Genomic DNA, 17586 nt, shown 5'->3' with positions numbered 1-17586 from the left:
CCATCACACAGCTAGGAAATAAGTAAAAATCCCAGGGCATTGTTTCAGGGTTTATGTTTTTACCAAGGTTATGATGCCTGAGAAAGAAGGACTATTAATAAGGAAACAAAAATCAGGAATATGATTCCATGTTCTTGTAATTCAGCCCTGAAGGTGTAGGGACGTAGGGTACAACCAGGTTAAACAAAGGGCTGTTTAAATTACTGATAAAAATGTAGAAACTTGACTTTTAAGATATTTTGAAGCAGTTGAAGTGAGTCAGAAGAAAACAGTTAGAAATGCTTGACTGTGGAACCAAGCAGAAGGCACAGGCATGGCAGGCTATTTAAAAGGGGCAGGAAAAGTGGATTGCATAGACTGCAGGAATCCCATTGGTTAAGAGGCAGCTAGAGTTATCACTGGAGACAGAGCACTGGCTTCAGAGGGAGGAGGGGAGGCAGCTAAGGGAGCATCATTGAAATCAAAGGGAAGGGGGCTCCAGAACAGCCTGGAGGATGGAGGAGGAATGAATAATGCTGAGGAGGGAGGCCAGCCAGACTTCTGAGTTTAGGCAGAGCTTTGGGGAAAGGAGATAACACTTCACAAGAGTAAGAGAAAGCTGAGCGGGACAAAGCAGCTAGCAAAGAGAAGAGGGAATTGGTAGACAAGGCAAGACAGTCAGGAACTTAGATCACCTCATGTATTTTGTACATAGCAGCAGTGTGATAAGTGGTGCAATTCAGTGACTTAATTGTGTTTGATATGTGATGGGAGCCAAGAGCTGGACTTAAGTATGTATGACTGTGAGGATATGTGTGTGGTTCTGCAGGGCTAGAGGGGAGAAAATACTGTTAGGAAAGAAAGGAGGAGGGAAAAGAGAAAAAGAGAGACAGGAAAACTAGAGGGGCAAATCTCTAAGTGCACAGTGTAGCTGAGAACAGAGTCACAAGGTTCAAACCAACATCATGGGTTGACTTCCAGGTTCCAGTTTAGGGATGTTAATCTTAGCATCTTTCTGTCTTTTTTTTAACTTTCTATTCCAACTCAAAATGTAAAGTAAGGATTCTCAAGGTAGGGAGATGTGATCAGAAGTTTTATTTCGTCACATCATGATATACTTTATCTAGGTACCAGTTTCCTCATTGATACATGAAGGGATTGGATTAGTGAAAACATACACACACACACACACACACACACACACACACACACATATCTCTGAACTCTCTTAGATGTGTTATTTAGGATCTTAAGTGCTAATGTGCTTAGACATGACTGCAAGGTTTGGGGGAGCAATATTGCCTTTCTGACTCCAATTTTCCACTGTCAAGTTAAAGACTAAAACAGTAATTATTTCCAAACTTCCAGGCTATGCCACCTACCCAGAAGAGTCTGTGTATGCCACAGCAGCCCTGAGCAGAGTCTTTAGAGGTGTGATATTTACAGAGAACAGAACAGATAAGACAAATGTTCTGCTGTCTTCTTTACACAGTTGTTTTGAATGAGAACTAAGAATGGTGATGGCTCAGGACTCCCAAGATCTGGCCATTAGATCAAAGTACACATGCAGAAAACAATATATGAAGGTAGTCAAATTAAGTTAGTCAATCTAACTTTATCCGTGTAATCTCATTTGTGAACTTACATGATAAAGTGGCTAAAAATATTATATTGATGTAAGTAATCCCTTTATATCTGTTTTTTCTTTGATTCAAAAACTGAATTATTGTTAAAATGTTTGTATTGAAAGTGAATAAAGGTTATATTTGAGTCCTAGGATACTACAGTTTGACTTTTGTGAATGATTCAGTGATATTTGGTCATGATACCACTTCCATTTAATTAAATTGCTTTGCTATGATGTCCTTCTTGCTCCAGGGAATGAGAGGACAATGGTTGACTTCTGAATGGCAGGTGGCATTGTTCTCAGGTTTATGAGTTTGTGTGTTTAGTAGTTTCAGTTCTATGGTGGTAGCCCTGAGAGGAGGTGATGGATTACTCAGGACCAGGCAATGCCTTTCTAGACATCTTAAAATGACCATTCACTCCATACAGGTGACCTAAGTACATTTCAGTCCCTGACCAGCTTCCTTAAACTCTAGTCCTATCCTTTTTCCTTCCTGATCTTCCTTCCATGAGGTTTTATCCACCCTTTAAGTCTAGCATTTCTGAAACAATCCATCGGTTTCTTTTCTCTAAATAGATTTCATTCATTCACTTACCCATGTTAATGGTGCCACTATTCTTTTTCTTAGTTGGTACTTGAACTCATGTCAGTTTCCACTATCTGTTGAGTCCAGCACCAATGCTTCGCTCATCCCTTTCATCCCAGCTTCCACTTTGTAACTCAGGCCCTGCCAGCTCTCACCTATGTTAGGACAACAGTCTCTCACTGGTCTCTGAATTGTCCTTAACCTAACTGAACCAAAGCCTCCCTGACTGCTAGGGTAACTCTCCCCAGGAGGTTCCCTTCTCACCTTAGATGTGGAGAATCTCTGTTTTCCTTCCTGGTAAAATCCATGTGCCTATTCTTGTCATCAAAGACTACTCATGATTGGTGTAGACATCTCACCTACTTCTTCCTTAAATAATTAAAATTCTTTGCTACTTCTTAACAAACACTTACAGGAGATCATTTTCTTAGTCTTACCCTATCTAAATTTGCTGTAGACTTCATGGTCCAGATGAAGGCTGTTCTGTATAGAAGCCTCCAGAGTCATTCCATCTTTGACCAAAGCTTTTTTCTTATGACTGTCAATGACTACAGGGTTCATGCACCATCCATGTATTTGGAGTATTACTGTGTACCTAACAGGATTTCTTCTACATCTTTCCATTTCCAAAGAACCAAACACATTACTGCCCATTACTTACGATTTTGTTATGTAAGAATTCAGATATCTGACCAATCAAAATTTGTTTCAGAGCGTATACATTAGTTAGTCTGCTGTTGTTTCATGTTTCAGGACTCAGATGGGACTTTTTAGTACCAAACTATTTGACCCCGAGTTACTTTCTGATAATTGCTTATAGGACAACAGTATTTTAAAGACAAATGTCCCCTATATTATTGTGTTTGCCTGTATAAGAACATAGGTCAGAGTTAAGGGTATGGCTTAAACCAGTGATGGTCTAAAGTAACTCACTTAGTAAATGTATTCATCAGTCTTCTGTTTTTATTTTCACTGTCACTTATAATCATTTGTTATTGTTTGAGTTGAGTGATATTTACATTTTGCTTAAAAATATTACGTTCTATTGACCAGAATTAGGTTGCTTCATAGAGTTGATAGGTGTGCCATACACAGTCTTGGACATGGATAGTTGGTTGGCTTGTTTATATCAACAGAACTACACTTCTGTTTCCTTCTGGCTCTGGTAAACCCTCTCTTCAGATCTAAGAGTGGTTATAGCCACACGGCTACACGCCATAAGTGTTCCTTGTTCCCATTGGCTTCTGCTTTCTCACAACTTGAATGCTGCAGCTTTTATAAACAAGTCCACCTACTGGTGCCCATGACTGAGTAGACCACTGTTTCCTGCTGGAATCCTGAGGGAGATAATATACACACCTGTATATCATACTGTTCAAATTCTTTTTTTTTTTTTTGGTTTGGGGATACTTTACTTATATCATGATATTTCTTATTTTAAAAAATGAAGAAAATTTCAAGAAAATAATCAATGGAAAATGAGAGAAAGTGACTACAGTTATTTTGAAATTTAAAAAGTTTTAAAGATGAATTTCAGAGTCGTGGGTCATCCAAAGCTCTGGAGGTAATTAGCAGCTTTCTTTTACCATAGATCAAGGAGTATGACGAAAGGTTTTATAGTCTCGTGGCCATTTGTGCTTCCTTTCTTGATATTTGAATAAAGTTAAGCTTCGAGTTTGAGTTATCTGAGCCACAGACTGTTGAGTCCGAATTGATTTACAGATTCCAGAGCAAGCTCTGGATTGCTCATCAGAGACCCTGTGCCATACAGAGTCTGAAAGGAAGCATGTGGTCAGGGGGTTAGAAGTTGAAGGACAGCCTAGTCTCAAACAGAAAATAATCTCGGAGAAAAGTTACAGTAACTTAATTGGCTCTGTGGTCAGGACAGAGTTCCTTGCTAGGACAGTCAATGATACCGTCACAAATGGCTCATAAACTCTAGAGTGCAATATGGTTCAATGTAGGAAACCTTTTTTAGTCCCTGTATAGCACGTTGTTAACACATTATACTCTGCTCAATTAGAATCTTTTTTAAAAATCATAACAAGGAAGCTGTAACTTCATTTTTCAAATGTAATAGCAATGTTGTGGTGGGAATAAGTGGAATCCCTTAAAATTCCTGGAAGAAAAGTCAGTTTCTAACTGTGTGCACTATATCTTTCTAATATCTTCTTTAGCTTCCCAGGTGCATCCTTCAATCTTGAGTCCACCAGCCTATTATTTCACTATGATGCTTATGATATAAAAAGGAAAGATAGAACATTATTAAATTAAACATGATTAAAACTGTAATTTTTAGTTAGGAATTTACCCATTAAAATATGGACCGAGAAGTGACTTTATGAGCTAACTGACATCCCTTTTGTACAAGGAGTCAGACTGAAATAGAAGAGCTACAATGGACATCCACTACTTGTGAAATGGAAATTACTTATGAGAGACATTTTGTGTTATAATATTGTCTGTAGGTCTCATCTGGGATTCACCTATGACCTTTGGGCAGTCTCTCAAATTGTGAGCAAACCCTTTGTGTGTAGTTACCCTCATTATCCATGGAGAACTTGTTCCAAGACCATCAGTAGACACCTGAAACCACAGATAGCACAAACTCTGTAAATGAATCTTTCCGATCTTCACCAAGCCTGCCAGGTACTGTGACTGCAACTTCTGCTGTTGGATGTATAGCAGCAAACTAGCATGGCTTTCCCTCAGCATATATCCTCAGTACCTCAGCATTCGATTTTTTTCTTTCTTTATTAAGTATAGAAGTTTCGCCAGAATCACTATTTTTACACTGGAAGTCATTATTAAATAAAACGATGGTTGATTAAACAAAAGTAGCGAGTTACCTCCATCGCTGATATGATAATGACTGCATGACTAGCTGGTGGGGGTGGTAGCACAGGAACTAAAGAGTCACCGAGTAAAGGGATAACCACCCTACTCAGAACGATGCAAATTCAACATTATAAATGGCTTATATCTGAACTTTCCCATTTAATATTTTGGGTTTGTAGTTGATGGTGGGTAACTGAGACTACAGAAAATAAAGCCATAGAGAAGTAAGAACTAGTTGGAAACATACTTCCTTGGAATATGAACACAAAATCAATTCAGTCTTGTTGAATGAACAAAGTTGTCTTTTTTCCTGTTCATTCATGATTGAATACACCAATCTTTATAACTATGCAAGTAAAGTTACACATCAGTTTTAAAGTCATTTATTGCCTTTGTTTACAGTAGCTTCTTCTATATAAAATAAGGGGTTGGCTTTAGATAATCTTCAAGTTCTTTCCAGCTGAGTACTTTTTATGTATAGTACTGGAATGGTGGAGAAAATGAAATTTGTTTTGGTCCTGGCCTCTTCCCATTCAATTTAGTCTTTTGGCTCTCACTTAAAACTCCAATATACTGACTTCTGCATCAAGTCTAGCTTCGAGAGGATGTTAGACCCAAGCACTGAAATTGTGTTAGAATTTGATGCAGTGTGGCAGAGGGAAAAGAACAAAATATCAAGATCTGTTGGAAGGCTTGAGCTCAAGTCTGAGAGCTTACTTATTTATCCTGAACCTTGGACTCTTTGAAATCCTTTTGCAGCCTCATGAATTCTAAGTCAATATGTTCCCTACATTGTAATTTATGCTTCATATTCTTGTAAAAACAAGAGTGAGCTTAGCCGGAAGGTAGGTAGGTAGGTAGGTGTGTGTGTGTGTGTGTGTGTGTGTGTGTGTGTGTGTGTGTGTGTGCTCACAACCTTTTAAGGCCTGGGTTCTTTGAAGTTAGGAGCTACACCTTAGAGATTGTTCTCTACAGCACCTGTACAGAGAGGTTAGCTTGCTTCCTAAATACAGTAATTGACCCACTTAGAACTGATGAGAAGGAAAGACGTTGCTTCTGTAAGCACCCCATTCTCTTGGAAACACAAACAATTTTCAACCTTCCAGAAGCCAGTTCTACCACAAATTTCACAGACTATCAGTGGGAAATCTGGCTCTCACAGCTTTGCCCATGGGCTGCAGATAAGTGCCTTCTCATCTCTGATCTTACTCTTCATGTCGCCTGTTGTTGAGCAGGAGTTGCGAGGGAAAGAGTTTTGAGGTTACTGCTTCCTGTCTCCACACCTTAAGCTCGTTTAGCTGCTAGGTAGGCTTTGAAAAGCAAAGCACTAAATTCATCATCAAAACAACCTGCCGATTTTCAGAAACACACCAGCCAAGGCAATCTTATTTTTTTTCTTTTAGGCATCTTTTACTTCATTAGGTAAATGCAGTTGGGAGGCTATTAGTGTTTCTAGTAGGTGTACCCTAGGTAAACTACTCACAAGAAGGAAAATAGAATCAAGTATTTGCAGTGGGAAAGAAAGGTCATTCCTAGCATGATCTGGAAAACAGAAAAACTTCAAACAGAAGCCAGTATAGGAAAGCTGAATGCATCTCTTAGTTTCTTCTAAGTCAGTGGTCCTCAATCTTCCTAAGGCTGTGACTCTTCAATGCAGTTCCTCAGGTTCTCGGGATCCCCACCATAAAATTATTTTCATTGCTATTTCATGATGTAATTCTGCTGCGTTTATGAATTGTAATGTAAATATCTGATATGCAGGATATCTGGTATTCAATCCCAAATGGGTCTTGACCCAAAGATTGAGAACTGCTGTTCTAAGCCTAGGAATGTCCTTGAATTTTATAGTATTCCTTTAAATTATTTGAAATACCACAGATTCCCTGACAAATAAACAAACAACAACAACAACAAACAAACAAAATACCAAAGTACATAGCCAAGTTGACCACTGTCACTTGGTTTGATTTATCTGTATATTTGTACTCTGCTGCCATAGAGTGAGGGTTGTATCTTCTCACATGTGCTCAGTTTTAAGGGACATTTAAAGAAGATACAAGTATCATATGTTCTAGAAACCACAATGATCACACATTTAGAATAACTGTATATCAATATCATTTAAGATAACTTTAATCTTTCTCTAATACCAGACATAAACTTATCTCATTTAGTGTGTTTCCTGAGCAGATGTAGCTTTTGAAGTCCTGTCAGACAGCGCTTCTTAGTGGACTTTTTTGAATCCTTGGAATAAATTAAAGTGGGAACAAATCCTAGAAAGGGTATTAACATTTATAAAAAAGAGGTTTTATCAGCTTGAATTTTAAGCTAGGAAGCTGTTAGCCACATATTTGTACAAAATAAGAAACTACCTCAAATATAGCATCTCTCTTTAATCATCAGCTAATTTAAAAATTATCTGTTGACACAGAAGAGTAAACATCTACAGATAAATTGTCCATCTTTTCATAGTTGTTTTCAAACTCTTTCCCAAAAATATTCTGGTACAGTCAGAAAATGAAGAATTTTCCCTTTCTTTGCTCAGTGGCAGCTGTGTCACCAGAACGGTGACATGTGACAGTCTTACATAGGGCCGTTGAGTTTTTGGTGAGAACATTCTCAGTCTGTAACCTGAGGTCAAATGGGCTCAGAATAAATCGGACAAAGCCAACCATGCTGAGGCTTGAACTCAGAGGCCCCGTGATGGGAAGAAGAAAGAGCTACCGTCTAGTTTTTATATTACTGCTTGTGAAGACAAACCGTTTCAGAGTATGACTGCTGCCTCTTCCTTCTGAAAGTTTCCATCCTGTGTCTTGACTCCCACCACCACCCCCAGGCTGCAAACCTGTCTTGTTTGTAGCCCAGATGTTCGAACTTGACTTTGGCTTTGGATCTGTCTATTCTGGTAATGCAGTGGAGTAGAAATGAGTGAAGAGAGGTGTGGGCAAACAGAAAACTAGCTACTTGTTCCTTGGTCTGCGTGGCTGAGGAAGTCACTTGAAACTCTTCCTTTTCTCTTCAACCACACCTCAATCACTGTCAAGTTGGGTAAGCGCTGGCCTATAAACATTGCTCACTTCACCTCTGGCCCAGCAGGCCGCTGAATCTTGCCTACTCTCCACGCCTTCACTGTGGTACACTCCAAAGTACCACTTCCGCTTTTGCTAAAGTGACCTACATAAATGAAAAAGTTGTGCACATCTACTTCTCTGCTTAAAGCCCTCACTAGTTCTCCATCACTGGCAGGCGAGGGGCCAAGGTCTCTTACATGGTGAGCAGTGCTTGCTTCTCCAATCTTGTCTTTCCTAGCCCTTGGTCAGAAAGAATGGAGGTAGCTGTAATTCCCTCCAGAGTGTCACACTCACTCTCAATTCCTGTTTCCTTGGCTGTTTTTTCTTTTCTCCTCCCCATGTCACCAACTTACTTTTAGTATCAATATGCACACACTTACCTCATCCCCCCAACTTAAGGACACGTCTTAGCTGGGCTAACTTTTTCACCTGATAAACATTTGTCAAGCAGTGAGGGATCATTTTTTACCTCTCAGACCAGCAGTATTCATGTGTAGGGAATCTGATTGGTTCTTCAATTGATCCCAGAACCTGCAGGTTACTATCTACTATCTTAAAATTAGCTGCTTGTTTATACATTTTTTTATTCCCTACTAGACTGTGACCTGCCCAATGAATTCATGTTAGGAAATCCGTTTCCTCTGATGTGTTAGTCTTGGGAGGATGTCTCCTGCTGAATCAGACAGGAATCACCAAATGAACATCGGAGTCTGGATGCTGCAGCCTCTCCTTTCCCTTTTAGCTCCTCCCTCTCAACTGCTATACAGATGTTCATAGCAGCATTGTTGAGTGGAAAAACAAAATGTACTATACTTACACAATAGAATATTATCTAACCATAGAACAAAACTTTATTGGAACATGGAAGAAACTTGAAAATTGTGATATGAAAGAAGCCAGATACTAAATAATACACACACACTATGTTTCCATTCATGTGAAATGTCTTGAATGGGCAAATAGAGACAAGAAGTAGGTAAGTGGTTGCCAGAGGCTGGAGAGAGAATGATGGGAAGTGACAGCTAGTAAGCATGGAGTTTCCTTTTCATGTAATGAAAATATTTTACAAACAGATAGTATGGAATACTCGCAACTTCCAGAGTATTACTCTTTAAAAGGAGAACCTTATGGTGTGTGAATTACACTTCAGTAAGATTATTTCAAACCCCAGTATCAATACTAACTCCATCTTAACTTATACCAAATATATCACAATTTCTGGAAGAGGTGTGGATGTGGGTTTTCTTTTATATTGATAACTATATAAAAGACAAAACAGATTTAATTATGTGTAGCTACCTTCTACCCCAAAACAACAAATAATCAAATAACAAAAAACACAAAACAACAACAAAAGAACCCACCTGTGTCTATGAATTCAATCCCAAATTAAATGACAAATCTTTTTTAACAACTTCAGATTCTAGCTGGCTTTGGGGTACAAATAACTTTTTAAAAATTATAAATGGGGTTGAAGAGATTGCTCGGCTGTTAAGGCTAGGCTCACAATCAAAAAATCATAAATAGGTAATTATTAGCATGCCCCCCAGCAAAAATTATTTTATTTGTATTAAATGTCCTTCACAGACAAACAGCAATTTGTTTACTTCTAAAATATTGAGGTTATGTTTCAAAAAAAGGTGTAGGGTCTTTGATCTGTGAGGTTGATTCTCCATGCTTAAGCGGTCAGATATTTATATGGTGTGGCATTTGGTTTCAGTTCTGATTTTATTCATCATTTCTTCAATGACTGTAGATTAACCATTCATGTTTCTAGACCTCATTCAGTCATCCCCCACACCCCAGGATATATAGACATGGTGGCCCACACTGTTAATTACAATTCTCAGGAGGCAGAGTTAGATGAGTCTGTGATTTCTAGGCCAGTCTGGTCTATATAGGAGTTCTAAGTCAGCCAAGGCTATAAAGTAAGACCAAGTTTTTTTGGTTTTTGTTTTGTTGTTGGTTTGCTTGCTTCTTTAGAAAAAGAATATAGATCTAAAGACAAGGTAGGCACTTGTTGCCATACCTGCTCCCTGGGTAGATGAGAGAACCAACTCCTGCAAGTTACCTTCTGATCTCCACTTGTGTACTGTGGTACATACACACACACACACACACACACACACACACTTAAACTGTAATAGATTTTTAAAAAAGGAATATAGTTTTGTATTCTGGGGACTATATTTTGTGAAATTGGAACACACACAGTGGAAAATATCAGAGTGGTCTCCTCCCTAATGGAGTTAATAATGTGGTTTCACTTTGTTCGATTTTGAAGTGAGAAATTGAATTAGACCATATCCAGATCTTTGATTGTTTATTGCATAAAGATAGAACTCTTGTTGACTTAAGAGAACAAACATGCAAGTTTCTTGGGAGACCATTCTCTGAATCTGCTATGGAAGAGAAATTAAAGCCAACACTTGCACTACAGGTTTCCTCACTTCTTTATCCTACTCTTGGTTTGGTCAATAAGCAAAGTCAAATGTTCTGAAACTTTTAAATCCTTTTTATAGAAACCTGTCACACAGTCGAAAACAAACTCATCTGGGTACCATGTTGGGCTTTTGGGCTGTTTCCAAGTATATCACTTAATCAGGAAATCAACCCAATGCCTGATTAACATCTTAGGAATCTCAGATTGATTCAAAAATTCCTAGTGCGTAGCTGTGGTGCTCAGTGCTGACAAAAGGTCACATTTTGCCTTCCAGGTGGAAACACGCTCCATTTTCCCATTCAAAAGAGGATGCCAACATTACTGAAATATAAACTTTAAAACTTTTGATATAGTTATCCCTCCAAGAAGAGCTATTATATCTTTATCTGCCAAGAGACTAACTTTGTTGGAGATCTGTTCAATTGGATAATTAATTTATTTTGATTTCAGGACAACAGAATTATTATTCTTATATCCTAACTAAAATTTTCCCCTCAGAAAACAAGATTTTGGTGAAGCAGTCACCCATGCTTGTGGTGGATAACAATGACGTCACCCTCAGCTGCAGGTATTCTCACAACCTCCTTTCAAAGGAGTTCCGGGCATCCCTGTACAAGGGAGTGAACAGTGATGTGGAAGTCTGTGTTGTGAATGGGAATTTCTCCTATCAGCTTCAGTTTCACTCAAATGTGGGCTTCAACTGTGACGGGAATCTGGACAATGAAACGGTGACATTCTACCTCCGGAATCTGCACGTTAATCAAACAGACATTTACTTCTGCAGAATTGAGGTCATGTATCCTCCTCCTTACCTAGACAATGAGAAGAGCAATGGAACTATTATTCACGTGAAAGGTAACATGTGACTGTACTTGTGTTTGGCAATGGTGAAGTTGAGGTTGGGGTAGGTGGGGAGGCTGGAACACTCACCAATGATCTGAGACTTAAAGGCACATCATGCTTAAACGTGTTTTCATTTTACTTTAGAAATGAGGCCAGCTTATATTTTTGAATGCCTATACCTTTCCTCACTGACATGTGGAAGAGTGAGGGAAGAAGTTACAGGCCATGGGAATAGACCCTATAAGATTACTCTTGATTCAAGTAGGTCATGTCGCCATTAAAATGCAAGTTGATTGTTTTTTATTTTTATGCCTTTTGGCTACGATCAGGTATAAAATTGAGCATAGAATCCTCTAAGATGAAGCATAACCTGGTGGATCAGGACTCAGGAAGAATGGGTTGGACATCAAATTAATTCTCTTTTTCAGGGATCCATGTTATTCCTCCATTAATTTTCTTTCCATTTTCCAAAACATAGAAAGGATGCTGAAATAGAAAGTTAGGGAACATGAAATTTGTGACCTTGGGTAAGTTACCCAACTTTTAATAGTCCCAAACTCAATATGATTAAGCAGTAGTCATGAATCAGTAACAATAAGTGTACTGTGTTTATGTTGAAATTATGTTCTGTCTAAACATTGGGAAGAAAAATAATAGGATTCTCAAACTCAGGATTTTGCTGTTGGCATTAACATATAAAACTGAGAGAGACCAGGTAGATTTTTGTGTTTATGCCAATATTATAGCTTTTCCTTCCCACAGAGTGATAAATAAGAAAACATATGCTCCATTTTATATTCAGTTCTAGCACAATTGCAATGAATGCATTTTCTTTTTATGCCAAAACAAAGCTGTCCTTGAGAAAAATCAAATACTAAACAAGGAAATAATTATTATCTTAATATGGCAGAGTAGCTTTTGTATTCTGGCAAAGAGAGAGGCAATTTATGTGAGAATTCAGATTTCTAATATCAATAATGCTCAGACAAAAATATTTTGATTAGATTAAGACAAAGGATAAAAAAGATGCTATTTTGGAAGCCAAGAACAAACCATTTCTTCCATATGAATGATATATTATTTAGGCTAGTATTATATGTGTATGTATACACATATGTACATTTGGGAGAACTAGAAAAGACACCCATGATTCTGTACTCAACAGCTTTCAACTTCTGCTATTTCTGTATATTATAAACCTAAGCAGGTAAACCAAAAAATGCTTGCCCTCAACTTTGAGCTTCTGACTTAATCAATGTAGCTTGAGAAAGGAGAACTAGATATTGCTTTCAGATCTTGTCAGAAAATTCTAATGTGAAGCCTGGATTAAAACTTCATGGACTAGAGACTTGTTGGTATTCTTTTCATTTATGTACTTTTATTACAACTTAATTATAAAGAACTTGCAAATAGAAAATGTCATGCATCAAAAATAATCAAACCCAAAGTCTATACATTTCAATGAGCTGTAAAGTTTTCTTTCTAGTTATAATTTTCAATAGAGCTGAATGGTTTTTTCCATCCCCTTTTTGATACCAAGGACATAATATGACTCATTCAGCATCAGATAAGCTGTTGGAATTGGAGTCAGATATTTATCTTTTTAATTTTTCCAGGTTAGTTTTCTGACTGCCATATAAGCTGGTGACTTTTCTTAGGGTTTGAAAACATTTTATATCATTTTTTAATTTCAAAGATAGAGTTTAGTGTCTAGATCAGTTAGCTTCTGGTTGGGGTAAGGAGGTGGGGTAAAGTCATTGAAAGTCGCCATTTTGAATTGTACAATGTTCAACAAGATCCAGCGACTGCAATGCCACCATTGTGCCACTCTAAAGCAATGGTTTTCAGCCTTGGTCTTGTATGCTGACAAGGTTGTGGGTCAGTGGTGGGCTTGAATAGGTCCCAAAGAGCAAGAGGAGATCATCTAAGATGGTAGTGTTTCGCATATTCTAGTACTTTTAAATTTTCTTATGTTCAGGACAGAAATGCATTCAGCTGCTGCTGTGTCCTTTAATCCACTCTGTCATGTTTTTCAGAGAAACATCTTTGTCCTGATCAGGCAACTCCTACGCTGTTGTGGGCATTGGTCGGGGCTGCTGGAGTCCTGCTTCTTTATGGCTTGGTAGTGACAGTGGCTCTTTGCGTTATCTGGGTAAGAGGAGCAGCGTTGCTCTTATGTAACTTCTCGCACACTTACTCTGACTATATTAAGACTCTGGCCTGCATCTTTTATACTGCAATGTTGAAATAGGTTATTTTTTTTTAGTTTGTTCAACTTCATATGAAGTAATGTCTGCTGTGAATTCTGTTTTCTAGGCACTAAGTGGCCAGGAAAAATGAGAAACTAAATGGGGGAGATTAGGGTGCAAAATTAGAGGCAGCTAGCTTTCTTATCCTTGTTTTTGCAACATGATAATTGCATACAAAAGCATATAAATGCATGCATAAAGTACAGAAAATCTAAGCCCCATCAGGAAGCTAGGCAACTGAAGCCAATGAAGAGCTTTGGCTCAGGGTCAAAAATCAGGAGACAGTAGGCTGCTGAAAATGTGCATTCAAACCAGAAGAAAACAGGTCTGCTTGTGTCAGTCCTATTTTCTGTCTCTTCTGAAGCAGTTGCATTATGTGAGGCTGTCATTATAAAAGCATAAAGGGAGGGAGACTGTTCAGAGCTCTCCCACTGAACAGAACTTACTAGCTTCTGCAGATGATTCTGCAATAAACTTGGTATACATATATTCACCTTTCTCAATGTTAAATGTTTTGATCTAAGCTTCAACATTTTTGTTTGTTTGATTTTTCTGAGACAATGTCTCACTAGTGGCCCAGATTGGTCCAGAACTTCCTATACAATTCAGACTGGCCTTGACTCATAGTGATCCTCCTGTCTTAGTCTCTCAAGTGCTGGAATTATAGGTGTGTGCCACCCTGTTTGGCTTTTGAACACATATAAAATTTTATTTCATGTGTATGAGTGTTTTGCCTGCATTTATATCTATGCACCATTTGTATATTTGGTGCCTATGGAAGCCAAAAGAGTGCATCAGATTTCTTGACATTGGAGTTGCACAGAAACAGTTGACCTGAACAAGGGGGAGCTCCTGGACCCCAGATTGATGTCTGTGTGGAAAGCATGGGACTGACCCAGACCCCCTGAATGTGGGTGTCAGTGAGGAGGCCTAGGTAATCTATGGGGCCTTGGGTAGTATTTATCCTTGGCGTACAAATAGACTTTGAGTGCCCATCCCACAATGAGGGATGCTCTCTGCCTGGACTCTTGGGGGGAGGGCCTAGGCCCTGCCCTGGATGACATGACAGACTCTGGAGATCCACCATGGAGGGCCTCACTCTACCTGGGGATCAGAGTGGAGATTGGCTGGGGCCTGGGGGGCCTGGGGGGGGAGGGATGGGGAGGAGGGGAGGGAGAGGGAGCTGGGATTGAAATGTGAAACAAGCTTGTTTCTAATTTAAATTTTTTAAAAAAGGGAAAAAAAGAAATTGGAGTTGCACATATTTCTGAGCCACCATGTTGGTGTTGGGAACTGAAACTGAGTTCTATGAAAGAGAGGCCAGGACTCTTAACCTCTGAGCCATCCTTCCCACCCTTGTTTGAACACATTTTGATGAATATGCTCACTGTTAAGAAGGGACCACCTTAGCAAGGACCCTTTCTTTAGAAACCTCTTTGTGCACAAGGAATAGAACAGCTTGTGCAATGATTTCACATGCCTATGAATTTTTCCCAGAAGTTGGGTGAATGTGCAAGTAAGTAATTTCTTCAATGAGAAATGTGTGCTGTGTGCAAGGGGAAAAGAGCATTTCTTTTCTATTCTCTGCCCATTTGCTAATAAGTGGGTGTTTATTGGATTACCAAATAGGTAAATCTTATAGAAACCAAACAAAGACCTAACTAAGCCTCCTTGAGATATGATGCCCATTCCAAGGCACAGTCCATACATTTAAGTGAGCAATGTACAGTCAGGGACTTCTGGAAGTCAGGCCATGTGATGTCACCTTACTTTTACTGTATAGTGTTGGCAGGGGGACAGAGCAGCCTTAGTTTTGAAGTTCTATCATCCAGCCTTAGATTTAAATTGTTTATTTTCTTATCCAAAGTTGCCTCTCTACTATTCTCCAATATTCAGGTAGTTCACAAGACCATAGTGGGCAGGTGGACATTTGTCAGGCTACCTTTTGACTAATCTATAACTTCTACACAGAAGGGAAGATAGTGTTTGCTTTTTCCTGGGAATTCTTTCTATCATCTTGGGAATCTTCCTAACTTGGCTTCTACAAGATGTCCAATCATGATATGGTGGCAGGAAACTTTAGAGTAGGAAAATAGTGCCCAGGTTCTACAGCTGTTACTAGTTGAGAGCTTTCTTCCTTCTGGACTTCAGAGTGTGCATTCTTGCTATCTTGTTGCTCTATGGTGGTTGCTTGTTTTCTTGCTTGCTATGTGGCTTACTCTATGGCGGTTACTGGTTTTCTTGCTTGCTATGTGGCTTCCTAAGTCTCTGAGAAGTTCAATTTCCTAATCTAAAGGCCAGGTGCCATGGCCTTATTCCAGGAGAGGGGCTCCCTTGTCATATGTTGACCTAGGTCAAAGGAGTTTACTAGCTTCGTGGAAAGTAGTTTTGGAAACTGCTTTAGCTTTCAATGGTCCCACAGGAACCACTTTAAAACTTATGGTAAATACGCATTATGAAGCCAGCTTCTAAAATTAGACAGTAATTTGCTAAGTGACTGGAATCACCCAAAATGACAAAGTTTCTCACTTTCAGTGAGTTAAAACAGCTATCAGAGATGTTCTGAGCTTTTCATTGGCAGCCCCATAATTCCTGGTAAGAGTCATTTTTGCCTTGAGAGAGCTGTTTTTGGCTTATCTCACAAGGTCATTGTGACTCGGACAGTCTTAGCGCTTGATGTGTCTTGTCATCTATCGCTTTTGGGAGTCAAACCATCTTATTTAGCAAAAAAAATCACTTATTTGGGCCTCAAACCCAGGTCTTTGTGCTCTGACAAAATGCAGCACACAAAAATAATTTGCATTTCACAGAACGATATAACAGTTTTACCTTGGGCTCATGTTTTCCTCTTTCTGCTATTTGACCAATAAGCAACTTGGTGAACGAGGCATCTAGGGACCCCTAGATCACTTTCTGGGATCCTATTTTTGGCTGGTCAGCAGTGTGCCTTGATAGAAGTCAACTGTTTTCCAGAGCTTCCTGCTAACCCACTTCTAGGCTGGGTTCCTAGGAACAGCTATCGATTTCATGTCTGTGCTTGACCTGTTGTTGGCATTTGAGCACAGAAAAATGCTTCTTAGGTTGCCTCAGGCTGCTACCTGTCACTCTCAATTCTTTATTTACTCAGATAAGCTGTTAAACTGCTTTCTTTTTTCAGCTTAGAGGAGGGTTTTGTTTGTTTGGTTTGTTTTTAATGTGCTTGTTGCCAATGTGTACCACAAAGAGTGGATAATATGTGTTGAGGTAGCATCTGCCCTGGAATCTTGACCATTTAAGCACATTGTTTCTGTATGCCCTGTAGTAGGAAACAAGTGGGCAAGGCAGAGATAGGAGGAAGGGCAGAGGTAGAGTGGCCCTGATGTCATAAATGACACAGATACACAGACATGGGAGGTGGGTACACTATGCATACATAGATGAATATTGTTGGTGCACATGAGCACTGTGGGCTCTAGATTGGGTTCCCAGCCATTTCTGTCTTACTAGTTTAGAGTCAGGATGATGCAAGCTAAACCCTCTATCTGATAATAGCGTTGGGGTAAGCATGGGAGCTGATTGTAACAGCAGATTTTCTTTATCTTTGTGTGTAATTTGGAGAACCCCAGAGTCATGACATTTTTTTCAATTATTATTATTGAGGCCTTTCTTTAAGCTATAGTTTCAGTGGAGTATCCACAGGCAAGGGTTAGAGTTTTGAGGCTATAAGGGTAACCCTCAAGGTTAGCAACAGTGCGGAAAATGCCTACCTGGGCAGCATCAGCAGCATTCTTTGCTTGCCAGAGGCCTCTGGATGTAGAAAGGAGGCTAAGGCTACAGTCACTCTCATTTATCAATTTGGGAAAGCTTGTTACTCATGTCCAGTGCATTGGGCCTATGTGCTTAGAAATAGGCATTGTCTTTTTCATAGTAGAAAATCCATAATAGAATTCTGTAATAGACAGTCCACATGG

General features: G+C 39.1%; 1 protein-coding gene across 1 annotated transcript in view; it reads left to right on the top strand.

Annotated features, from left to right (window-relative positions):
• Nucleotides 1–17586, top strand: part of Cd28 (CD28 molecule) — a 29166-nt gene that overhangs the window by 7240 nt on the left and 4340 nt on the right. Inside the window, exons 2-3 of the mRNA XM_013113684.3 lie at nucleotides 11043–11399; nucleotides 13424–13539. Of these exons, the coding sequence (XP_012969138.2) occupies nucleotides 11043–11399; nucleotides 13424–13539 (473 nt within the window). The remainder of the gene's footprint in view (nucleotides 1–11042; nucleotides 11400–13423; nucleotides 13540–17586) is intronic.

Source organism: Mesocricetus auratus, unplaced genomic scaffold, assembly GCF_017639785.1.
Source record: "Mesocricetus auratus isolate SY011 unplaced genomic scaffold, BCM_Maur_2.0 Super-Scaffold_100010, whole genome shotgun sequence".
NCBI classification, from domain to species: domain Eukaryota; kingdom Metazoa; phylum Chordata; class Mammalia; order Rodentia; family Cricetidae; genus Mesocricetus; species Mesocricetus auratus.
The sequence above is the reverse complement of the archived record's forward strand: the minus strand, read 5'-3'. Positions and strand labels throughout refer to the sequence as shown.